Source organism: Channa argus, chromosome 6 (assembly GCF_033026475.1).
Source record: "Channa argus isolate prfri chromosome 6, Channa argus male v1.0, whole genome shotgun sequence".
NCBI classification, from domain to species: Eukaryota; Metazoa; Chordata; class Actinopteri; order Anabantiformes; family Channidae; genus Channa; species Channa argus.
Window position 1 is genome coordinate 22,728,859 of NC_090202.1, and position 26,222 is coordinate 22,755,080.

The 26,222-nt window shown below is 38.4% G+C and overlaps 1 protein-coding gene across 2 annotated transcripts in view; it reads left to right on the forward strand.

Annotated features, from left to right (window-relative positions):
• The window catches only part of b3glcta (beta 3-glucosyltransferase a), a 56,010-nt gene extending 45,898 nt beyond the window's left edge, over positions 1-10,112 (forward strand). Inside the window, exons 12-15 of one of the 2 annotated variants that reach the window (XM_067508172.1) lie at positions 4,849-4,948; positions 5,379-5,498; positions 6,382-6,526; positions 9,619-10,112. In XM_067508172.1, the coding sequence (XP_067364273.1) occupies positions 4,849-4,948; positions 5,379-5,498; positions 6,382-6,526; positions 9,619-9,786 (533 nt within the window). In that variant the 3' untranslated portion in view covers positions 9,787-10,112. The remainder of the gene's footprint in view (positions 1-4,848; positions 4,949-5,378; positions 5,499-6,381; positions 6,527-9,618) is intronic. The other variant, XM_067508173.1, reaches the window with a different exon arrangement.
• Positions 10,113-26,222: the final 16,110 nt, after the last annotated feature.

The following is a 26,222-nucleotide window of genomic DNA, read 5'->3' on the forward strand; positions in this document are numbered from 1 at the left end:
GTGGTAATAACTGCTGAACCTCTTGAGATGGAAAAAATGACAGTAAAGTTGGAGGTCTGATGTGACTAAAAGGGAAGGTGACAATCCCCTGGGCCACCACAGTGGAACACTGCAGCTTATATTGCATCGCTAATGTGCAATTGTTTGGAATCGGGCCACGTTTGACTGAAAGCACCCTGCTTTAAATTCTTTAAGCTTAAAGCACATTGATTTCAAGAGCATTAAAATCCCCAGGAAATTATTAAACCTGTTTGACTGTATCATACACTGAATGGCTGATTAGGGTTAAATGAAGATGAAACAGGACTGAGCAGAGAGGATTTTAAAAGCCTCAGTGCTTTAAATCAGGAATTAAACTCTCACGGTGAAGCTGGTGATACCAAACTGACTTAGTGATTGTTTTGTATATTTGTTTTATGCTATGAGATCTTATATACTGCTGAATATACTAGTGTCTAGTGCAGCAACACTATCTGAAGCCTAAGAAAAGCCCACACAGGCACCTAACAGTGTAAAAAAAAAAAAGACACATTATAATCTTCATCAAGTTGAAGTAGATTTCATTAGATTACACGTAATTATATTTGTGTGTAATAGGGCTGCAATTGATTGGTTAGTTGCTGATAAATCTGCTCATTAATTTCTCAATTAATCTTTTAGTCTTTAGAGTGTCAAAAGATAATTATAAACAACGTTATTATAGATGTGCCACAGCCCAAGAAAATGTGTTATTTTTGTTATTTTCTGTCCAAAACCCAAAGGTAATGTTTACATTTGGTAAAGAGGAACTAGGGAATGTTTGCTCAAAAACTAAACTGACTAATTGTTGCAGCTCTACTGGATATTACAGATAAACTTGTTAAACGAGTATCTAACTGCAGTATCACTCTGCAGTAAGTGCTGCTCAGTGGATTGGGTCTACTCTGAACCAGTGCTGCGTTTATTACATCAATGTTAAACTGATTACTGTGTTCAAAATTAACATTATTACTCTACTTATCAGAAACTCTCAAAAGTAACTAATTCCACTACTCGTTATATTACTTTTCTGAAGGGTTTGGGTCACGGATGAAGAGTCAATAGGGAAAATGGACACATTTCATCCATCACAGATGCAGTCACAAGCTTTGTTAGTTCTTCATTGCTTGTTGCTTGCCGCTGTTGACGACTAAAATCCAGTTTAAGTTGTTCAGCCATTGAAGGGTCACAGCCATCAGCTGCAGCAGGCTCATTTTTGTTGAGGTGCATCTTCATGAGCTTTACGGTGTTGTGAAGTTGAAAGAATCTTACCACTGCCTCCACAGAATTTACATCTTACAATAATGTTCTTATCATCTTTCATCACAACAAATCAAAGATATAGGACAATTTCCAGCTGCTGAATGTACTGGGTGCAGCGCCATGACTACAAATATTATAAGTCATATGTTCATTCTTTGATATAGTGACAACATAAGTAACATTGTTTCTGGAGAAAGTAACTGTAATATTATCGCTGGCATTTTATTTGTAACTTTTTGCCTTACACATCAGTAGGAAAAGTAATATTATTACACATTATGATCCAACACTGCTCTGAACGAAAGCTTTGTTTAATGCTCCTCTGTTCAATCATTGCCAAGATGCAAGAAACATTAATACGTCAGATTTTTTTCCATATCTCCATACAGATCTCCATATCTCACCTTACCTAACCGAGGTTAGCGAGAGTTGATGTGACTAAACGTCTGAGTTTGACATTTTACTCCTGAAAAACTTTACGCTCTGCTCCGTTCGGCCGTTAATTGTGTTAGTTTTCCATTGCCAATGTTGACTAAAACTCTCATATATCATCTAGGAGAGACTGTCCCCTTCTCTTTAATTTTGCCTTCTGTTGCATGCCAAAATTTTTTTACTTTTGGGAGACAACAATTGAGTGTTGGAACTTTGGCAGCCGTCCACAGTCCATCATCAGGCAGGAGATTTGCTCTGGTTTGGTAAGCAGCCAGATGCTGCAGCTACTGTCAGTTTAGTAACTCTGCATAATGTCAATCTAACATTGCTTATAATGATATTCACATCCTGGAGTACGTATAGCATGCTGGATTTCTGCAGTGGTTCGGAATCAGTGTCTAGAAAAGGGGAGATTTTAAATGTAATTTAAAAAACCAAAAAATCCAAAAAATAGTTAGTGGGGTCACTTATTTAATGACATAAAGCCACTGGCTGCTACATTAATCAAATAAGCATGGACTGAGATGACATATGATGGAGTTCAAATGAAAGATAGGTAGGTTTTTCTGTCCCCGTTGGCAAATACCCACATGATATTAAAACGGTTATCAGAATAAAATTGAGTTAAAGTCAAGACATACATAATTTATTTTCATTTCTTTTGTTTACGTCTTTCTGCTTTTTACCCGAGGCCTCAAGGTTTATGCTAATGATTGCTGAGAGCAGCGTCAGAGTTCATCAACAGTCAAGAGGCATCAATATGTCAGGAATCTGTAGTCACCACCATTTTTCTTTATTTTCCCACCTTCACTTGACTTCATTGATTTCTATGACTTGCTTTTGCTTTTAGAGCCAAGTATTAAAAGCATATATATCTATATGCCGATCAAAAAAAAAAAAACAGAATGTGTGGCATACAATCTTTATTTTGAAGCGAAATGTTAGTGTTTGGTACTGATATATATGTATATATTTTTCTTTCTGTCAATGAAAGCTTTGATCGGTGAGCACAAATATGTGGATTGGGAAATAGATTTATTATATAAATAGAGCGGTTTTATTAATATCTGCATACAATTAAATATAGTTTACATTAAAGGTGACAAAACAGTTACATCAGCAATTGATTCAGGCAATTGAATAATTCTGGAGACTCAAACTGACAATAGGCTTATTAATAGACTCTGTAAAGGAAACTAATTGAATTGGTTTCCTCATGAAACCAGTTTCAACACTAATTAAAACTGAATGGGGTTATAGTAGTACTATAGTTACAAATAAGTAGTATGACAAAAACTTACAGTACAAATACAGTGAAGCTTAAGCCCTTTTTTTGTATTTGTTCATACATATTATCTACAAGGTATTCAGTCCTCACACTAGTTAAAGTACACTTCATTTATCTATTATGGAAAAAATCTTAAATATTTTTCTCTAAGATTATCAGTTTATTTGAAGCAGCAATTAGAGACAGGTGTTTCGGTCAGTGGAATGACAATCCCACCGAAGAGAGACTGGGAGGTCCCCCCTCATTTAAAGACTCTAGACTCCACCAGCTCATTTACCATTATTACCCTCCCCAGAAGGGGTCAAGCACTGAAGATAACACCAGGAGAAAAGTGTCTAATGGTCCAGAAGGAACGGCAGGGTAAAGTCAAGGAAATAAAAGGTCTCTGTTGCTACAGTCGTTCAGCCGTCAATATATTTTGGAAATGGAAAAATAATCTCAACAGTCTAAAGTAAAATGAAACGTATGGCAGGTTTACTCTGAGCAAGTGAGAGGGTGGTTGATGCAAGACCTTGAAAAGGGAACACGGCACAGGGACTTTATGAAGTACATGCTCAGAACAATTCATGGTCAAGTGTGTTGTAGGCTTATTGTGCACACAACAGCAGCAAAGGTAATTCACTATTTCGAATTCCATGAGACATGGAGAGGGACACTACTGCATCTTTCTGGGCTCCTGAATATTATTCACTAACCACCAACTACTGTAGAAATGAGATAACCAGGCTTGTTTGGAGACCTGCCTCTAAAAGTACATTTTTGGATTTTATTTCTGTCAGCAGTTCAAGGTGTCCTTTCTCATTCTATATTCAGATGCTAGGGGAAAAAACACCTTTCGTGCCTTATAAATAAAACAGTAGGGCCTCAATACTCTTTGAGATGCTTGCCACTAGGGATTTCCATGTCACAGCTATGATGGTGTGCAGATTTTTGGATTCTGATGGGTTCGTTTCTTTGGGTTCCTTTTATTTGTTGTGTACTACCACCTCACAGTTGTTGGCAGAACATTTTGTTCCATCTATTGGTCATGTCAAACATGGCAGAGTAAAAGTTTGATCTTCTACGCTCATCATGCCAAACATACCATATTATTTCTTTGAAATGTCAGAAGGTAGACGCTGGCTTTCTTTCTGCTCACAAAGCCCTAGAGCACAAATCTTTGCATTAAAGCAAGGCAAAGAGGCTTTTTTTTCATGGTGCAAAATGCAACTCTTAAAAAGTAATTTTAGCAACAGTAAGGTAATTTGTTTCATCAATGAAGTAGCTGATACGTGAGTATCAGATTCTGATTCTGTCATCTTAATGCTCAAATATAATGGAAAGCTGCAAATGCAAAAGTGGTGCACCCTTGTCCCCTATTGGCACAATAGTCCAACAAAAGTTTTTGTCGCCTCATCTAAGACTTCTGTTGAGACAATGAGTCTATTTAGTAAAATGTTCGTATGAAATACTTTTCATGTGATTAAATTAATCACTATAACTAATTAATCACTAATTGTTGGAACACAATGTTAACATAGCTCAGGCTGGATTCCCCCAGGAGCCATTTAATATGAAAAATGCATTCAGTCATTCAGTACTGACTCAACTAAATGTAGCTGTTTTGTTGTTCATAGCAGTGGATGTTGGTTCCCCTGCTGGTCTTACATACCTTTTAGCACCACCGTAATGTTTTTTATTTTTATTTTTTACCATTCCAACTGCAAATGTTATGGTTCTGCTTACGTCAAGTGTGCTTTTCTTCCAGTTACGGGGTCATTTATCTTTGTCGACCTGGATAGACCACACGGTCAATATGTGATTAAGTTGTACTGGCCAGTTTATTTATAGAATGTCTATAATTGCAGGACACTGCGGAAAAACATTTGCAATCCTTCAAAGATTTCTAAGCAGTGCCGTTCCAAACACCAAGTGGCTCCTTGTTGTGGACGATGACACACTTATCAGGTAAGTTTTCATGATCTAGAGTTGGTTTCCCCTGCAGGTTCAGAAAGGGCTCACTGTCTCATTCTTTAAATGCTACAGCTTCATTTTTTCAGGCTTTGACTGACATTCATTCATACATTTTCCTTTTGATTCAGTCTCACAGCTGTACAAAAGGTTTGCACAGTGAAAGAAAGAAAAGCTTGGAATGAGGTCATTTTGGAAAAAATTACTTCCAAAGATATTATCATCCTGTCGAACATCCATAAAGCTGAGCACATGAATTCAAGTCCAGGTGGCTTCACATTATGTCCGTCAGGTTGCCCTTTCTTGTAGAAGCCTCTGGGTGTGTTATAGTGCCTGAGGGAGACTAGTTATTTCAGCTTCTAAATGGACAATGGCCTTCGTGTGTGATGATGATGATGAGGATGAGTTTGATCGTTACTTTCTGCAGCATCCCCAGACTGCAAGTCTTGCTGAGCTGTTACGACCCCTCTGAACCTGTGTGTCTAGGGGAGAGGTATGGCTATGGTCTGAGCCAAGGCGGCTACAGCTACATCACGGGAGGTGGAGGGTGAGAATCACAGCTCACATGCTCAAGAAATTATGATGAAAAACACACACACACACAAACACACACACCAGAGGGACTATAAAATGTGTAATGGAAATCCTGTAATCTGTAATTTAGAGATAACCCATTTCAATTCAGATAAGCGTGTTGCTCCCTTAAGGGAAATTTTAGTTTGTGGGCTGCATTGCAGTGGAGGGATACTCAATGAAAATATGGAATAAACATAAAATAAATATGCAACAAATACAGTAAACCGAGACAGGGAACGAGTGTTTAACACCCCCTGCATCATGCAAACTGTTTTTTAGTGCCCCAAAAAAACATGCTCTATAGCAAATTCATAAGATCCCATTTTAAAGCTTTTTTTATCACATACAAATAGAAGTGGACAAGAAGCTCGAGCTAAATGTCAGCTGTCAGTGCTGAGGGAAATCTGTACTATAGATAAATCTGTGAGTGAGCTGTGTGAGAAACTCTATTTAGGGACACTTCAGTTGCTGTGACAGTTTACAACACTGCAACTGCCAGTTTTCTCAAAGGTGATAGCTCCTTTATCTGTTGTGAGGGGCAATGAGTGAGTGTGTTTCTTTTTTTTTTTGGCAGTCTAAAAAAATTTTTAAGTCTAATTACTTCTCACTTCAAAGAGATATCACATTATTGTTGTGCAGAACTGATTCTCCCTCTGTTTAGTTTGCAGTTTCACTCTCGACTCTGTCGCCCTCTCACCAAAGGAATGAATAATAGGCATGATTAACCTTAAGATGATAACTGAAAGACATCCCGTTGTTATTATTTTCTAGTTTTGTCTTGAACCCTTTGCCTTTGAACTGAGCATTTACAGAGCTGTGTTAATTATCCTTTTTCCCACTCTGTGTCACTGCAGAATGGTGTTCAGCAGGGAGGCTGTGGTCCGACTTCTTAACAGCGGCTGCAAGTGCTACAGCAATGACGCACCGGATGACATGGTGCTGGGAATGTGCCTCAATGCCCTCGGACTCCCTGTCACACACAGCCCACTCTTCCACCAGGTTGTTTTTTTTACACTTACAATTCATTCTTTGTGACTCTCTATGTGTATATGAGAGAGACTGGTTTAGAGTTTAAAGGCGTTGGAGTCTAAGTCAGTCTGAACAATCGTTTGAGATTTCTTCTGCACCTGTACAGTTATAGGTTGTGTGGTAATGATGCCTTTTAATGAATAAACAGCAAGGGAAGTTAGATACCACAGGTTTTACAGACCCATCATATAGAGACAGATTTCATCTTATTTTAGGTTGACAGCCCAACTGCGCAATACCTGATTTCTAGAGGCGCTACACAGTGTCTCCTTAGAATCAGGCTCCTTTGTGACTGCTACAATAAATACATTTAGTAGGAAATGCAAATTTGAATTTGATTGCATTTGCCATTGCCATGATGAGGAAATGTTAATTTTACATAAATAGTAAGTTGCAGAAACGTTGATACGGTTTACATCTTCATAAATTAGAAACACTTTTTACGACTGAGGCCTTATTATGTTTTCTTTTTATTATTGTGTTTTAAATCGAAATTGAATAAAGGTTATTTATCTAGACCTCCTAAAATTGATGTTCTGTTCAGAAAGTAATTAGAAATAAAATTTGATATAAGGTAGGATCGTTAAAAAGCAATGCTTTAAAAGCTGCAAGGCCATAGCCGATCTAACATTAAGGGGCAAACCATTCCATAATTTAGGTGTTGCAGTGGCAAACGTGCGATCACCCCACCATTTGCATTTGGCCCTTGGCACCTCTAAAAGCAAATGACTTGATGATCTGAGTGATCTTGGTTGGTTTGTGCCACTGCAGCAGTCTTTTCAAAGCCTTCAAAACAAAAATCAACAACTTGAAATCAATTTGCAAACAAACCAGAAGCCAGTGAAGAAAGGCCAGAACTGGGGTTATATGGTCGATTTTTTGTCTAAATGTCAAGACAATAGTGGCAGAGTTTTGGACCATCTGAAGATGACAGAGGGATTAATTGACACCAGAGCACAATGCATTAAACTAGTCAAGCCTGGAACTGATAAAGGAATTAAAATAATTAAAAGAAAGGCATGACGCGACTTCATTTAACAACACCAGAGGAGAGGTAGAAAGAAACTAAAAAACTAGGCCCAGCAGTCTGAAAAAAGTGCCTAAACAGTCTTGTTGGCATAAAATCTAGGGACCACTGTGAAGTTTTCATATGATGAACTACCTCTGATAACAGGTTTAACCCGACTAAAGAGAGCTGACCACACAGAGGAAAACAGCTGGATCTAAAGTAATGACACTGGAACAATGCCTAATGCTGGATGCTATGGATGTTTAGGGTGAGAAGCAGTGCACGGGTTCTTGACAGAACTGAGTGTACTGAACAGCAACTGAAAATTATGATGGATGATAACTATGGTGCAATATATTGAATTTTAGCCCCCCAGGATTCTAAAGCCATGTGAGATTATCCAGTGTTTTTTAAGCAGCTAGAAAACTGCAGGAAGAGCAGTCATGAGGGAGGAGCTGCGTAAGTCGAAACCAACATAAAGAAATTATTTTAAAATAAAAAGTTATTAAGCAGCAGTTTGCCATTGATTAAACCGAGTTGTGTTTCAGCAGCTCAGATGCACATCTCAGTGATCGGAGGTTGAACCAGTTTACACCTCTTCTCTGGAATCACAGATACATGTACGGCACATGGAGGAAGCGGAGTTAAATCTAAGTGAATCTGAAAAGCAACAGAATGTAGAACACCCTCAAATTCGGTCAACTCTTTATCTTTCATTTTTTCAAAAGATTGTCCCACATGTCTTCCTAGAACCCCCAGGAAACAGATTTCACTTGCTGACAAGGGGGATAATATTGGGCCTTTAACCAAAGTGCTTTTGTTGCCTAAACAAACAAAAAAATGTGGGGCTCATGCTTCGCTTAAATCAAAATCGCAGTTTCACTTGTTACAGAGGAACATAGTTTTCAGGAGACAGTGTTGCTTATATAGCAGTTTTCGGTTTCTCTGGCTTCAATCCCTAAAAAACCAGCAGTAATATTTAAGTACAATCCAATCCAGTATTCACACCATAGTAAAACAAGCTCATAAAAAATCAAATTTAAATAATTTTCTTGAAGCCAAGTGAATAAACAACTGTATGGTTAACTAAACGTGTTAATAACTGAGTTGCACTCTGCATTTTCAGCCCAATCACACAATTAATGAATGTGCTCAGTCCCCAGAGTTTTGAATTTCAAATCAAGTGCATCATTAGATTCTTTAAAAGCGTGCAGATCACATGATGTGGTTGACACGCCAGTCTCACTGAATAAGTTGTTGGTGTTGTCTCTGCTGTTTGCTGGACGTGTTGTTGACGTTTCCTTTGCTGCGTTTTCTCTTTGAAGCATTTTTTATCAACAATGTATTTTCCCTTCAATGGTAACTTTGAAAATGAACTTTGAGATGTGTCGTGTTTTTTTTTTTTTTTTTTTAACCTTTGATTTCTACAACACAGGTGCTGTTACCCAAAAATAAATTCACTCTTAAAGCTTGTAGGCTAAAGCTACACAGACGTTTTGTCACACTGCCATGCATGTGGCTGTCAGCAGGCAGACAGACAGACAGACACACACTGGCTATTTGATGCAATGTACAGAACAATAACAAATAACTGTTTTGGCTCTATTTCTATTTCCTTTTAGGTTTTAGCAACCTTTAATAGTTCAATTCAGATTTTTTTTTCAGTTAATTAATATGTTTCAGTAGTTTAGGTTTGATTGTCATATTAGTATATGATAATAACCAAAACAGCACATTACCCCACTGCTGACATGGCATGAACACAGCATCATGACATATTTACATCAACATGTATGTGTTGGAGTGTGAAAGGAAATCTGAGTACCCGGAGGAAACCCACGCAAGCACAGGGACAACATATATTTATTTCAGCAAATTATTGGTCTGATACAAGCAGCCAATAAAATAAACAAATCCATCAGGTGTGTCGGTTTCAGTGTGCACTATCTCCTTGAACATAACTAGCACTTTTATGCTTTGTCTCCTGCTCTCGTACACAGTCTCTTGCAGCTGCTTCCAAATATAAATTAACGTACTTAATCTTATCTTTCAGGCGCGCCCGGAGGACTACGCCAGAGACTTTTTAGCTCACCAGGTGCCCATTTCTTTCCATAAACACTGGAACATCGACCCTGTCGCTGTTTTCAACAAATGGCTACGGGACGACTTGAGGGCAAAACCTTCAGACGGACTTCACAGGGGCTCCAAGACAGAGTTATAATAATTTTAAGCACACATATGTGTGTATGTACAGTTTGTGTGGCTGTGGGAGTGAGTCGTGAAATACAGTCCTTCACAGATGTAAATGTTTTTGTATTGTTGATGTTGAACTGTTATTAAGAAAGGCCATGCAAGCCAGTGTCCATGACTTGTTTTCATGACTGATTTGCATGTTGTTGTTATTTTAAGATGTGTGTTTATTTATATCCTATGAATAATCTAAAATCTTGCAAAGGAGCATATCTTCTCTGGAAGATGCTGTATGTTTCAAAAACGAATGCTGTACAATGTGCTCTATTTTGGCATAAAACTATAAATATTTGAGAATGTTTTGCTTTTCTATTTCATTGGAGACCAGTTGTACGACTTCAGTAATTTATAAATGATAAAGTTGTTAATTTAAATTTAGACTAAGAAATTGAAACTGCAGTGCTAACGTAGACTGTTTGGTGCAGTTAAAAGGCAGCGTTAAAGTTCTCCAAAGCAAAATGTGCCCAACATCCAGCTGCTGTTCCAGCAGATAAATACTGTGACTTACCTTTACTTTAAACTCACCTCAACACCCTCTTTACAACTGGCCAAAGTCACCCATTTCTCACTTTGACCTCAAGAACAAAAAATGTTTGGGTATAATTACTGTATATTGGAATAATAACTTGTACTACATTAGCTGATATCCTGAAGTGAAAATGGGTTTTTATCAATACTAATTATTCATTTTAGTTTTTCTCTAACAAATTAAAAAGCTTCAGATTTATTAATTGGCAAACTCATTTATGCTGACCATTATTTAAGACCAAAGTCAAAGACTTTGAGCCTTAGTTGAAGAATTGAATCTGTCTTCTGGCTATTTGCCACCTTAAAAAGTTAATTTGCAATGACAGCTCTTCGTTCTCAATAAAAACATAGAAGCCTTATAATAGCTACTAAAGTGTAGAAGTTAAATGTGGGGAAATTAATTAAATTGAATTAAAAAAGCTCAATATTAATAAGCTGGAACTTTGCATTGGTAATATTTGGAAGATCATCACTGTCATTCGCACTGTGATGCAGATATTCCTCTGTTCACAGATTTTGTCAGTTTACTCTGTCCTAGCCACACAGCAGGCCAGTTCAAGTACATGAAAAGACTATTAGCCTTAGGCATTTGAAGCAGTGCTATAAATCAAATGAGAATGACATCACCTCACACACCTATGACTGGTAACCTATTTGCATGAAACAAGTTAAATTCCTAGTGGATTCACCCACACATGGAGCAATGAGTGGTGGTAGGAAATCCTCTGTGTAGTTCACAGTAGGTTCGCATACACATTTTCAGTGTGTCAGAAACAATATTCCAGTCAGCCTGCGCTTGGTGTGGTGTTGACTTTTAATGTTTAATCTTTGTCCAAAACAGCGAAGAAGGGGGAGGAGCTGCATTTCTCTTAAAAATCTCCATGTCCTTCAGCCAACTCTGAGATTTAAGAACTGCGTGCACTTCAACTCCTCAGATGGAAATTAACTAGACTTTCAAAAAAATTTTAACATTTTTGCATTTTATCTTTTTTCAAAGAACTGCTGGTTTTAATGTTGTTTATTTCATATCTTGCGTCAAGGTTTGAATGCTGCTTTAAAGCATCTTCACGCTGCCAGGTATAAAACTCTAGGGCAAATATTCTTCTTCATTTATTTTTTTTGGCATAAAGATAAGAAATCGTGCTTTTAAAAAACTGATGTAACTTTGAACTCTAAACTCCCCTGCAGAGGAATTTTCACAGAAACAGGACATGACCACTGTGTACCGCGCAGTACGAACACTAACCTTGTCTCCAAAATTGGCTTAAAAGATCAATTGCGCAGCTACAAACACGGCTTTGATGATGATTAAGGGTTTTGTGCTTCAGAAAACACAGATCCAGCCATTTGAACAATGTTGCTCCTGGGATGTTTTTTTTTTTTTTTTTTTTTTCTGTTTTGGGCAGCAAATATTTCATGCATTTCATTCAGTGTTCATGATTTATGTATTACGACTCCCAATAATAGATGACTGAAATAAGTACGAGAGCCAGCTTAGCACTTGATTTGTGAAGTATTTTGTTCCACTTTTAAAGGCTTCTTATTACACAGAGGTAAATTACATACCTAGCGCCTATAGAGTTTAGTTTTCCTCCACCCTCTGAAGAGGCTCACTAGATTAAAAATGAACTGTACAGAAATTTCAGGTTCTCATCATATTTCAGTGTGTTTGGAAGATTTGGGTTCATTTGGCCTGATTATTATTCATAAAGCTTGATTTAAATAAAATTATGTGTGAGCTGTGGAAGGTCCTGGCTCGAGAGCCATCGAAGGGTATTGAATTTTCATTTGGGGTTGTTTTAATGTGTTATCCTCAAAGGGTTCCCTGTAACCAGCAGGACTTCCAAAAAAAAAAAGTGGATGAGAAGTGCTGACTGCAGTCAGTGCCATTTCAAATCTCTGTCTCATCTCTGTCTGCTCAGCTGAGGCTTTTATCGTCACTCAGTCTTGTTGCAAATCTCTTTTCAGTGCCTTCAGGGGAAAAACTGTGACTGAAGATGTCTTAGAAGAACAATTACAACATGTCAGTAAGTGTTCTCATTAGGTTACAATAACAAGTTCTCCAGCCATAACACCTTTATAGGTCATTTATCCCCATAGATAGAATACATGTGGATACCGCATTGGCTGCTTCAGCCCATTGCTGTCATACATCAACATCACCACCATTTTGAAGAGGGCAAGACTGGCCTGTAGGCAAATACAAGTAAACACAGGAGCGCCGATTGTCTGTATAAGAAGCACTATACTTTTGTCAATAGGTTGTCTTATGTTAAACAGTTGATGACCTAAATGTAGCACAAAAACCATTTTGTCAACAGTTAGTGAGAATCTCTATAATTACACTGCCAGACACCAAAGAGTGATGTGTGATGTTGATGATGTAGGAAAATAATACATTATTATAAGGAATCAGAAAAGCTCATGTTGAGAGTACAGTACGATTTACTATTCACAACTTGTACTTTTTTCATTAATTGTGAGACCACTGCCTTCAATCTCACACACATGCACACAAATGCGGTGTGTAACTGTTTGATGTAGATACAGAAGCACTAGAAGTGTCCAAAATGTTGTCTTCCCAAGGGAAATTTCCCTGATGCAACCAATAAAATTAGTTTGCACGGAACACTTTTGAACATTATGCATTCAAAAGGTGTTCCTCAGCAGGACTCATCTCTTTGCATGTAACTGTTTGGAATAAAAGAAAAATCATGATAATGAATGTTGGCAAGGCTTGCAAATTAATTATTTTCATGTATATGCATAATTCAGCAGTGCCTTGTAAGAGTAATTTGATTGTGCATGCACAATTTATTCACACAGAAAGAAACCTCAGTGTCAAATTACAATACTGAGTTGGAGAGCGGTGTCTATAACAAGCCTGTGTGCATAATACAGAAGGTGTTAAACGTGTGCAGATGTGCTTGCAAATGGACAGGCTGCAGTTAAAGCCAGGCCAAGGACAAGTGCTGCAAGTCAAAATGCTACCGGCTCCGAACTATCAGTTATGCAAGATTGGTTTTATAGCTAGTAAAATAAATATTATGCTGTCACAGTGTCAAGCTACTGATAGCGATTAAAATATTTCTGAATAGATGCATATTCTGAGAGAAGATTAGATTAGACCAAATGTTATTGTCCTTGCAGGGGAATTTGTCTCGGACATGAAAGTCACAGCAGCAGTGACACAAAGTCGCAGATAACCTTTACAAACAGCAGTGCAATACTGTGGAAAAGCCAAAAATTGCAATTTATGACAATAGAAAATGCCCACTTGCCATAAATGAATAAAGGAAATCAAGGAAAGGAAACGCTGTAAATATGAGGCAGTGTTTGTTCAATAGAAAGTCGGACCATCATTCTGAGTTAATCAGTTTTATTGGCAGAGAAACAACAGACGCCTTGTCTCTGTTCAGGCTGCAGCATGTTATATCATCTGCCTGATGGGGAGAGATGGATTTAACTGCTCAAAATATGAGAGGAGTCTACTCGAATGAGCCGTGAACTCACATCATGCATTTGTGTGTATGATCAATGTTTATTGATAGAGCAATATACCAATAAAGTAAAAATGAGAGAGACGTCTGAGGCCAGTATTAAACAAGGAACAAACAGGAATCACTAATATACGGCATGTAGAGATATGAGAACAGGTTTATTTCCTGAGGGGGGAGTTGGATGTTGCTCCCTGTAAGTTGTTGATAAATACACTAAAATAGTATTTGCTGGTTTGTTTGAGTGCAGACCAACCTTAAAGCAGTACTCCCATTATTTAGTATTGTACTTGATAATGTTGGTCAACATGCAAGAAAAAAAAATTAAAAGAAGTCAGAGATGATACCTTTGGATTTTTTCCCCTTGTTTGAGTCAAACTTCTGGATGCTAACTTGCCGTAATGCAGTTGAATGGGATCTTACGTTGCACCTTCCATTTACCTGCCTGTTGTCTCGTTTTTCAGTGCAGGTTTCCTGTCAAATATTTCCAGCTGAACTAAAACACAAACACGCAGCATTGTAAAAGGTTAGAAAAACTCCTTCCAGAACCAGAGAAGATATAAAAAAATGATGAGTGGTGCTCTTCATGACAAACTGCTCAAAATGTTTAAAATGGACCTGTGACCTGGGGTGTTAATCATGTGGATGTTAGCGGTGTTGATTTTTACAGGTAGAAAGTATCAAGGATGGGAGAGCGGCAGCCAGCAGCTCTGTTTACAGTTGTGGGCTCAGGGAAAGTACAGACTTAACAAGCTTAGTTTGGTAAGTGAGAAAGGTGTTGACTATGTGAGATTTCACCTCGAGTTCCTGAAACTGTATGAGCTGCCTGTGCTGTACTCGGGTGAGACACCACTGCAGGATTAGTGAAGAGTTTTCTATTTTCTGTCGTGATGATGATTTTGCAGCAGTATGACCCTAAGTATCACCTGGAAGAGTTTGTCTTCTTTTACCGCAGGGTCTGAGGACAAAATCATGTTTGTCTGTTACATTAAAGTGCATTGCACAACTATTGCACTTGCATTAATATGGTCCAGGCTTGGTGTGGCTCTGTCAGTTCATTGGTACATTATTAATGCTTGTGGGTAATTTTATCCTCTGAATTTGGAACAGTGGGCAGCAACACTGCTGCACCTGGGGAGCAACTCACATTATGAGGCCACTGTCCTTGACCGAGTCATATTAAATTCAGGTAGTGTGCAGCTGAATAATACCAGTCTGCTTCCGGATACCATGAAGGTGAGCATACGCGTTCAATAACCAGACAATAAAGAGTCAAATGCAGCTCCATGTGCAGTGCCTTGATACTGTAACTGTGCAATGAAACAACATGGTGTGATGAAACTAGTCAGAATTCCTCCCACACAAGTTAACACTCATTTATCTTAGAGACACACAACCCAGGGAAAAAAAAAAACAGCCACCTGCTCACTTTCATCTCTACATGAAATGTAATTATTATGAGAAGTGTGGGTACTGTAAGTCAGAGAGGCATAAGCTTCATAATTCGCTTCTATGGTCTCTGGTGTGGGAAGTAATGTCTGGAAATACTGCACCAGTTAATTTTACCTTGGTGGACTCCAACATAGGAGGGAGCTGTTTGAACTGAACCAAACTTTAATCTTTAGTAAGATGGTGATGGTGAACCAAGTTTTTTGACGCACTCTAGTTTAATAAATATTTTCTTTGCGTTTTTCATATGGTTAGATGTATCACTTCCTGTCTACTGTGTTGACCTCACTTAATGCCAGTATTTTGCGGTGGGTCAAGCTACAACTACAGCACTTCATCCAAATGAACACTTTGTCACTGAAGGATGTAGTTTACTTTAGGACCGACAGCAGTAACAGTAGAAACAAATGTGAATTGGCCTGTGGTGTAATTGGCGCCTTTATTTTTACAGATAAATCATGAACATCAGTTTGTCTCATTTGCTTGAAGAATATGTATCATAATTAGAATGGTTTATCCTTAAGAGCTCGCTTGTTAGCATGAAAATTTAGTTTTAGTGGAAATGATTGTTTAAACACTTTTAAAATAGATATGCAAAAAATAAATACAAGTGACTAGGAAGATATGTGAGCATGTGTGGTTGGATGGATGAATGGAATGATGGATGGATGGGTGTGATGAGGATCTGGTGTGAATACGTTGGACCAGATGAATAACAATTTGTTGAACCTATAACCTGTAGCCTTTTAGTCAGAATAAAATGGTGTGGTGGGAGAGAGGAGAGCAGTTTCGAAACAAGGTGTAACATGCATTTTAATGAAGAGCGGAGCAAGAGCACCCAGGAGGATAGAATGTAACAAAAAACAAATGCTAGTTGTGCTTGGCTGTAACCAACATTACACGTTTCCTGCCGTGTGTTTTGTGTTGTTTCTTCTTGTGCTTGGCTTTTCACAAAGCACGCTGGGCTACACTCTTTAAGCAGTTGTTAATTTGCGACTCTGGCACTGTGGCGGTGGCACCATACGGAGTAAACAAATACCACTCACCCCCATGATTACAACACTCTCTCACCCAAATAGCAATTTATTTCATGCAAACTTGACCTGCTTATCTCAGACTGAGTTTTCAGAACCCTCTGACTGATGCTCGAATAATGTCAAATATTTGTGGCTGTCACACACTGTAATATTCCAGGGGACTTTAGAATAATGAAATAGTTTAAGTGCCCATTTTATCAACTATAGGCACATTGTCACTAATATAATGAGGTACTGACTCAATAGTCTTAGCTAATGACAGTTGGTATCATTATGACCAGCATCAGCCCAGATGACTCCAGATCTCAAAAGGGTAAAAGTAATTTAGTGTCTATACAGATAAGGATAATTCACATCCTGACATCACATAGCAAAAGCCACCTAAAGGCAGGTGCTCTGACCCAGAGAGCGAAGATAGATGTGAAATGCTTTAAAGATATTATTGCACAGGCCATTGAGAAATCCCTGCAGCTCTTCATCGTTCAGTGCTTCATTGGAACTGGCCACAACTGGCGTGGCCCCTCTTAAACCACCATGCTGCTATCATTCTGCAATGAATTACATGTTTTCGATGATTTCCTTTTAACCCTGCAACCTGCTATTTATCAGAAAGTCCCAGTACAACATAGTAAAGTTTCAAGTTTAAAATAAGGGCTTTTCCATTCAATGTGCTCCCAGGAGCACACTACACATTTTTAGTATGGATAAAAACATATAGGAAGCAGTATGCATGGCCCATAGACCTGATGATCATATCTCAACAGCAGCAAAACAAACATAGGCATATAAACATTAAAGCCTTACCTGCCGAATTACGGCTCAGGAGGTAGAGCAGTCGTCCACCAATCTCATGGTTGTTGGTTTGATCCCCGACTCCAAACTGTCCTTGAGCAAGACACTGAATGTGTGTTTGAATGTGATTTCAAATGGGTGAATGAGAAGCAGAGTAAAGCACTTAGCGTACCAGTAAGGTAGAAAAGCGATATAAAAGTGCAGACCATTTAGCATTACAGAATAAATATAAATAATATAATGTTCAAAATAAACAACGGTCATGTGATTCTCAAGACGCTTTAAAAGCAATTGCAGACCATGAATCATGTGTTAAAACTGAGTAAAAACAATAACTAAAAAAGATTTCCTTTTTGGCTGCTGCCTAACAGCTACTGTAGCTGTTCTGTTCGAATCCCTGTCTGGCTGTATAACCTCCGTGTCACTGAAGGTTATACCAGCTCACAACTGTTGCTCAGTATCTAATGTGCTCAATTAAGACAATTAGAGACAGTTGGTTGCTACTTATAGGTTCAGGGATGAATAGTAAGACATTTTTGTTGTCCTGTATGATAAGGGTTATATGACATGTTGAGTTATTTCGTGACTCCAAACTGCCAGTAGATGGTTCTACTCTGGTGTTTTTGAGGCCAGGCCAGTTTGGAGTCTTTGTGGCTGGACGGATCACAATCATCTCATACTAATGAGCTGTTTGACAGAAACAAGTGGTTGAAACTGTTTGGAGTGAAAACATTATTTCCCTTGAGTGTTTGCATTCTCAGTGTTTCACCGTATGATGAATGTCAAAGAATAATTATGGTGAATCCTGTGTGTGTGTTTGGAGTGTGTTTGAAATTTCAATCAGAGCATTGAAAGTGTCAGTGGCCGCTGTGGTTGTGACTCTGCTATAATTCTTCCGTAGGCACATGTTAGTGGGAAAACACACATTTCCAACACACACAGCTTCTGTCCCTTTTAAGTGTTGAAATAACTCAGGATGCTAAAGGATAAATGTTTTCTGTCATTCACTTTAAATCTACTTACAGTAAATCAGTCTGGTATTTCTACACTAATGTGGCCCATTGCTCATTAATATCCCTTAAACTGCTTTCAGTAGGACATTATATGTTGGCAGAAGACCCCGACGCATTTTTCATGATATTTGGTGACTTGGACTGTGGAAATTTAAAGGCAGAACAGAAAATACATAAAACCTTGTTTACTCCCAGTTGTCATTGCTCACCCTTCCACTTTAGACCATGTGATGTTGATCCTTCTTAAGTTCTACTCTGTTCAGTTTGTGATTTATTTCGGTTTTTGCACTAGGCATTTATTCTGTGGAACAACATTTCATTTTCCTCTCTAATCTATGTCATGTATTTGTGTGGAAATGACAATAAATCTTAACCTGAACCTGAACCATGTTAGCATTATTATTGTTCTGGTGTCATGCGAGTCAGGCCTCATGTAAATTCTTACAGCAGTGTCAGCACATGTCAGAGTGCAGAAACTTTTAGCACGTTTTTAACACGTACAATTCTGGGAAGCTTGGCATTAAAGCAGAATGAAGGCCTGTTGTTTCATTTTTGCTCTCTGCACATTATCCTTGAGGGATTTGCATTCAATCTGCACATACCTGAGCAGGTAATTTACTGTACCCATGGAACTTCATATTTCTTTGTGGTTCCATGTTCGTGTAGATTTACTGGTCTGGCAAACATTAGCTTGCTAGTTTAGCTTTGTAGGGGAAAATTCTGGCTCAGTTTATTCTGTGTTTTGTTTTGCTGCGATAATTTTATTTGAGAACTGACAGAATTTGTAATCAACAATTTAATGCTAATTACATCTTAATCTAATCTTTTCTGTTATGACTTAGGCTCGTTGCATTTTTAGTAGGTACATTATATTGTTTTTTTCTATTATCATTTCTGCCCTAAAGATATTGTGACACAAAGTCTGTAATCCATTTAAAATATATATTCAGTATTTATTCATTTCATGTAATTTGTTGTGTACATTATAACGGTACATAAGGTAAGTTAACACGTTCAGAGGTTAAAATTAACAGTTGTCATGTGGTGACAGCTTAATGAGCCAAGCTCCCTTATTGCTTGGCAACATAACACATTCTCTGTCCACTCCCGCAAGTACTATTTCCCCAGAGTAATAGTACTTTTACTTGAGTTGAGTTGAGAAGAGCAAATTCTGCACTGCACATCTCAAAGCACAAGATTAGCGTCTATGACCTCACACCCTGAGGAACTGATGTCAAGTTGATTCTCAAAAGTTGCATTTCATAGCTTTAATGTTGGCTTATGAGAAGGAAGATTTATTTGATATGTGAAATACAACATGTTTGTAACAGTATAATATTATAAGAAAACTTGTCAAGTGGACTTGAATTGTGTATTACCTGTTGGCTGGTATAGGCAGTTCTTTCAATAAAGCTTCAAAAATAAGCAGAAGGTTTGGACCTGGGCAGAACAGGGCAGAGCCCTGTCACAATATGGTATTTAGAAAAACACATTTCACATGCCCCAGTACTGCTTCTACATGTATAGAAAGCAGTCCGATGTTGGCATGTTAACATGTTGCTGACGCTGTAACTATTGTTTACTAGCACTATACAAAGAATATTTACATTATGTCATTTGTCAGATGAGTTCAGAGCAAAAAAAGCTGCAGAAATCATTGAAAGAAAAGTGCCATGAAAAGGAAAGATTTGAGATGTTTTGTTGTTGATTTTATTTGTTTGTTTTTGAGCGCACAGGAAGAACGTAAAGGGATTTCTAAGGTTCCACTGGATGAATGAGAACTTATTTTAAGTCAAGGGAGCACAGGAGTTATTACAATTCATCCTGGAGGCGCTGTGAATATTGATACTCCATGTAATATCAGCCAATCCAAAAGTTGTTGAGATATTCTGGTCTTTACTGACTGACAAACAAACTGGAGGAGCCATTCCCGGAGCTAAGCTGCTAGCTTGGCTAAAAATTCTATAGCTTACCATTTTCGATCAAACGCTTTACATTTTCTCAGTTCAACCTACTCACAGTGAAAGGCAAACAAAGTTCAGAGACAAGTAAGCATGTCCTTATTGCTTGTGTGAACCTTCTCACCCAGACATGATTGCTTTGCCAAAGTTGTAATGGATTTTTATTGTACTGCAGTCATCTCTGGACTCCCTGGCTGACTGGCTTTGTGGTCTGTTTAGTGTTCAAACTACTTATCTAACGCATTATTAAAACACATCGCAGATGCAATTAGCAATGCATTTTATGCTGCTAATGGGAAAGGATATTGGACTGCCAGGAATATGAATGAACTAATTCCATATGAGGATGAGTAAAGATTAAAAATATTGCTCAGTTCTCTCGGGTTTAATGAAATTGAATTACACATCATGTTCATGAGTAATAGCACTGTTATATGCTGTATGAACATATGAAGAATGTATTGTCTCTGATATAGTTCTATCATTTGTCTGCATTTGCTTCCCTGCTAGTGTGTCTGTCAAGTGTGTGGGTGACTGTGTTTCTTGATAATATTAGTTTGCATATATCTTGGCATCTCTTGGAGATTCAGAGTCACTGATAAAGGCTCTGATTGAAGTTGTCCAATCCCGTTATGTGTGGCAAATATGTGTACAACACAAAACTGCAATAATAGTTTGATACGTGTGCCCTTCATCCTTTCTGTGCTCTATTCAAATTAGGACACGACTAGAGGATGAATTCTACACCTCACATTAAAATTACATGCAGAGAACAGTTTCCTCATGGCAGAATTTAGGGATACCGGGACAGACGTTTGTGCTCCTTCAGTAGCCTGTCAATCAGTGAAAGAACATGTAGGATTTAATATTATTAGAGGCCTCTGTGTAACATAGTTCAACATGTCTGTGAATGTCAGGCCTGTATAAGTTTGGAGGGTATATACAGTATGTGCATCCAGGCAGATTAAATCACCGGTTTGCAACTTCCAAGGCTGTATCTGTGAGTTATACCATACGCAAGAATATCCTCTTTCCAAAATCGATTTGGTGGGCTCATCTGGGCACCCTCTTGCTTTTTATTTTGTAATTTTGAGTTGTATTTCTTATACCCTCATAAGTTGAAGCTGTGTCGTCATGATGCTATATTTCCAGAGAAGCAGATTGTTGATAAAATCAAAGATAAACAGGCAGCCTTTTTGTGAGCTATTGTGGCAGGCTCAGGCCCACTACCCCTCCTGGGGGAGATTAGGATAGATTGAAACCAGACATGGAGGGGATGATGAATCGGAGCATCAGTTCCAGGAAAATGATACACAGTTCTCACCTCTGCTTTCCCATGGAGCCCTAACAGGGAGATGGATGCTACACAGATGTTCCAGCTGCTGTCCAGCTTTCACAGCCATCCATTATCTCTATAAACTCATAATCATTTAGAGTAATTTCATTAAATTTTGCTGCCTCACATGTGGAACAGTCAATAAAAATCACAGCGCCATCATAACAACAGCAAAAACATAGAGGTTGAAAAGAGATCAGATGCAGTAATTGTGCAAATTAAACTAGAACCAGACTCATGGATGTTGTCTTTACTTTTCTATTAGAAACGTTAAGTGAAACAGCAGTGTCAACTATTTTTTTCATGGTAAGATAATGCAGAACAGTGTGTAGTCATTCATTTTATTTTACAGTTTAATAAAAGTGACGCCACCAGAAGAAACATACCAATTCAACATATCATGTAAGGTTTTTTAAATTAGTACTGTCGGTGCCTCTGAAAAACTGGGGAATGCCAACTTTTTCAGCCTTGACCTAAGGCAGACATCTGCACATCCAGTAATCATGCCAAAAAGCTAAAAGCTACAGATCAGGGTGTAACTCCTCCTTAAAAATAATCACCACAAAGCAACATCACTGTGACCACATGAAGTTCACTTAAACAAGACAGAGGTGACCCCACAGTTGTCCTGACTAGCAAGTGACAGTCGGTTTTGTTGCAAGACTTAAAGTGGGGAAAAAAAAACCATTAACGTCCTCTTAGCTGTTCCGAGCACTGGGGCTGCAGTGTGCCGTGCACGGTGTGCCAAGTGGCTCGCTGTGCATAAAAGGAAATCATTGCTGAGAGTGAAGCTTCCAGGTCCCTGGTATATTGTCTTAAATTTCCTACCATCCAGTGTCCCTCATTGACCTTTCTATGTAAATTCAGGCCCTTCACTGAAGGGGGATTTGCCTCTGACCACTGTGTGTGAAGGAGAATGCATTAATGTGCAGTGCAAGTGTAGCTGAAGGTTTAGTTGAACCCAGATTTAGATTCTTGCTTTAATTTAAAGAATGTATTATCCATTTACTAATTTTGCAGTGATCATCATTGTTCTTACAGTGTGCACATTAAACGTGCCTTTGCTGTGGTGGCACCACGTAAGATATTAATGGAGAAATACTGTTTTAGGAGCCTAGCTCAAAAAGATTTAGCTGCAGTGGAGACAAACATCCCATGCCTGCTGAAAGAGGCCGCAAACACTTGTCAGCTCACATAAAATAAGCAAATAAAAAAGCAAAATAAACACTTGAGTAAAAGTTGGCCTTATTGGATCTTTTGCCTCGTTTCTTTGGCATCCTTTTGGCATAAAGCAATCAGGGCCTGGGTAAGTAAACATGCCCTTTGCAGTTTACTCATGATACATGAATTCTGGGTATAAACAGTAACTTCTTGCTGCCATTTGGAGCTGTCAACTTGCCAATGAGAAACTGGACACGGTCCAAAAATCAGTGATTAAAAGGCTTGTTTGAGTATTTAGCCCTTAAGATGCTGGTATAAAAACATCGGTTGTGTGTCCTGGCAGCTTTACACCTCCTCAGGTCCTGTATTGAAATCATATAGGATTCCATACAGTTTCCATCTGTCTGAAAACTATTAGTGGCATCAACCAGCTGTTAAAACCAGACACAAATCTCTGGCTTTCTCCAGTAGCTTTGAAGTTCTTGTATAGTCTTTAAACACATCCGCTCCCACCTCATTTCTCATTTTCCTTCTTCCCAGTAACAACATCACCTGCTGCTTTCAAGCCTCTGTCCAAGAAACCACTAATCATGCCAGGTTTCTCTTTGGTAAGAATTACAAATGCCACAGTCAAATCCAATTACTTCAACATTGTTAATGATATTTTTCATTATTCAGTCTCAGTGGTAATTCAAATTATGAATCTCAGCTCAGTGCATCTTTGTGAATGTTGGTTGAATGTGGATCATATTCCTAAAATAAAGACAAACCTGACACATCATCCATCTATCCCAGCATCATCCATTAAACACAGGACTGTGGCACCAAAACGTCACAGTGTGCCCTTGTTCAAGCAACTTGTAAAAACTCACTAAAAATGCACAGCTCATCCGTGCCTTCATCAATATTGTTTGTGTAGTCGTGCTGCACAGCCCAACCCATGCAATCCAAGCATCCCTGCGAGACATAAGAGCTCTGATCCACACTCCTGACCTGCCGCTTCAGTTCTCTCTCCCTCAGCGGTCGCCCCCCGTGGTGGACTGATCTCTTGCTATTACTCAGAGGTTTCAAAGGCAGTTCCATATTCTCCATTAAAAGAGCCTAAGCACAAATCAAGGGTCATCGTGCTTCAGTCTGTGAGCTGTGGGGCCAGTTCCAAGCCGAAAAATTCCCCTTTATGGAGACGGTGGAGAAGTGTCACCAGCCACAAAGTACCCTTATAAAAATGTAAAGGCGCCAGTGCACCTACACAGCCCCAAGTGAAAAGTGAAGCACAGCCTACTTTGAAGAAGATGTGGCTAATGTGATTTAACGCATGTCTGTGTGGGCGATAGCCCTCACAAGCAGTTTATGGAATCTCTTTTTAATTGGTTTGCAAGACTTTCAAGTGAGCTGAAAACTACCTGCATGTGCATCAAGGTGCCGTGCTGTGACAATCACCCGTATCCTGTTTTATGTTGCGTTTCCTCTGTTCCTTGAAGAAACCAGCAAAGAAGCTCCTAGAGCAGGTTGGAGCTGTGGTGCCGAGTTATGCAACTGCTTTGAATTCTTTCTTTCTTTTCCGCTGTGTCACTGATGTGTTATTTCCTTGATTGTCTGACAGAATTATCATAGAGGCTAGTTTGTCGCAGGCAAGAACACCTGGCTCTCTTTAAAAGAAAGCCACATTTCCCAAAACTCGATTGCAAATCAGACTGCAGTGCATCTGTGCTACTTTTTATCATCTACATAATGGTTTTATCAGAACACCGTGCACATGTCTGTTGATTTTAAATAATTCAAAAATACGTTTTGTTTTGTTGTGCACCTGGTGCTCTAAAGCTCACCAGCACTATAGGGCTCTGTTGTCACTGTGATGAATCCGGATGTGTGCATACAGTTGACAAAGCAATTTTGTTGTTCTGGTCTGGACAGACCTTGTGGGCAGGCTATCATCTTGAATCAGTAACATGGTCTCCCTGAGTGCTAAAAGAGTGATGTCTGAGAGGCTGAAGACCAGCCAGTGAACTCTGTCTATCCCTGTCAGGGAATCTTCTCTCATCATCAACAGCTGTGTATCTCTTTAAAGGCCTTTTTCAAAAAGCATCGTAGACTTAAACTTTCATCTACTGACAGGTCTTTTAGAGCCCGGAGAGATGTTGGTAAGTGTGCCTCTGTGAAGACATGCGTGTGTTTGAAGCTCCAGTAAAGAAAGAAAACACCAAGTCTTGTCAAACTGTAATATGTGCACTTATATTACTTAATTCGTTTCTTTGAAAATCATTCTCCACTCTACTTCACAAAACCTAAATCTTTTACACATGTACATGGCACTAAAGAGGCTGTTCACCGTGTTTCAGCTCTTTTCATGTTCTTTGATGCCATCTGCTGGACCCTTATTAAAATAATTTCACTAAAAGTTCAAAGCATCAGCCCCACTCACAGTGCACATCAGTGCAACACAACAAACTTGTGTATCCTTATGTTACATTTGCAGGTGATTGGCAACTATTCAACAATGTGTTGGCATGGATGTATTACTGAACAGGCCTACACAGTGCCAGGGGCCTGAGAGGTCAGAGGGTCCAAGGGAAAGAGCTTTTGAAGTTAATGTACATATTTCTTGTTTGAAAAATAATATCATTTGGAGGAACTGGGAATCGCACCACTGTTCATCAATAAAATTAGCAGACACATATATATAACATTAAAAAATAGACACCAAAAAAATAGACACCAAATATCTAAAATCATGCAACAAGTAAAATCCACCTATAATAATAAAGCACAAATAAATTATTTAAACATCTTATAGCCACAGAATGACAAAAAATTTTAATAATAAAAAATCAATCATTAAAAAAATAATCATAATTACAAATAAATCAATAAAAAAAAACACAAACTGACTCAAAGTGACCAAAATGAAAGGGTGAGCGGTTAGATTTCTGTTTGTGCCCATTTTCTTATAACCAATGTAATCTGCGTATGTGCTGGAGGCAAGATTGGTTATTTCATATTCCTTCATTATAGATTTCATGTGAAAAGTTTAAAAAAACATGTTCAAGGAAATAACAAAAGTGTGGAGTTGCCATGTTCACAAGCCAGTAAGTTTATTACCCTATAGCAAACGTCTGACTATGTACTGAATATATTCAGAGTGGTGTTCGTTACAGCTGTCGACCTAATATGAGGACAAAGTGGATTATGATGAAATGGTGTTCATAGAGGGGTCAGAGGCACATTTTTGTGACATTGTGTTTTGTATTGAAAATGATTATGAACTAACTTAATGCAGCTGTAGTGTATGTGGCACATGTTATGGGCCTGTGTAAACACAACAATTATACATTTTGCTCAATTCAAATTAATTTATTGAATAAATAAATATCCTAACTGCATAATAAAAATACAAACTTTGGCAACATACTCATTTAAATTTGTAGATTTGTGACTATATTTAGTAAGCCTACATTATGTATTTTAAAAATGTCTTAGAGGTTTTGTGCAGTTTTAATGTCTGACTCTGTTGAACACTAGGATAATGACCTTGTCACCTCAGGACATTTCTGCCAAATGTTTAGTCTCCAATGCCTCTATTGTAATATTCTGTGTACATATATGCGGAAAACTCACCGCAGGACAACAGCTGCA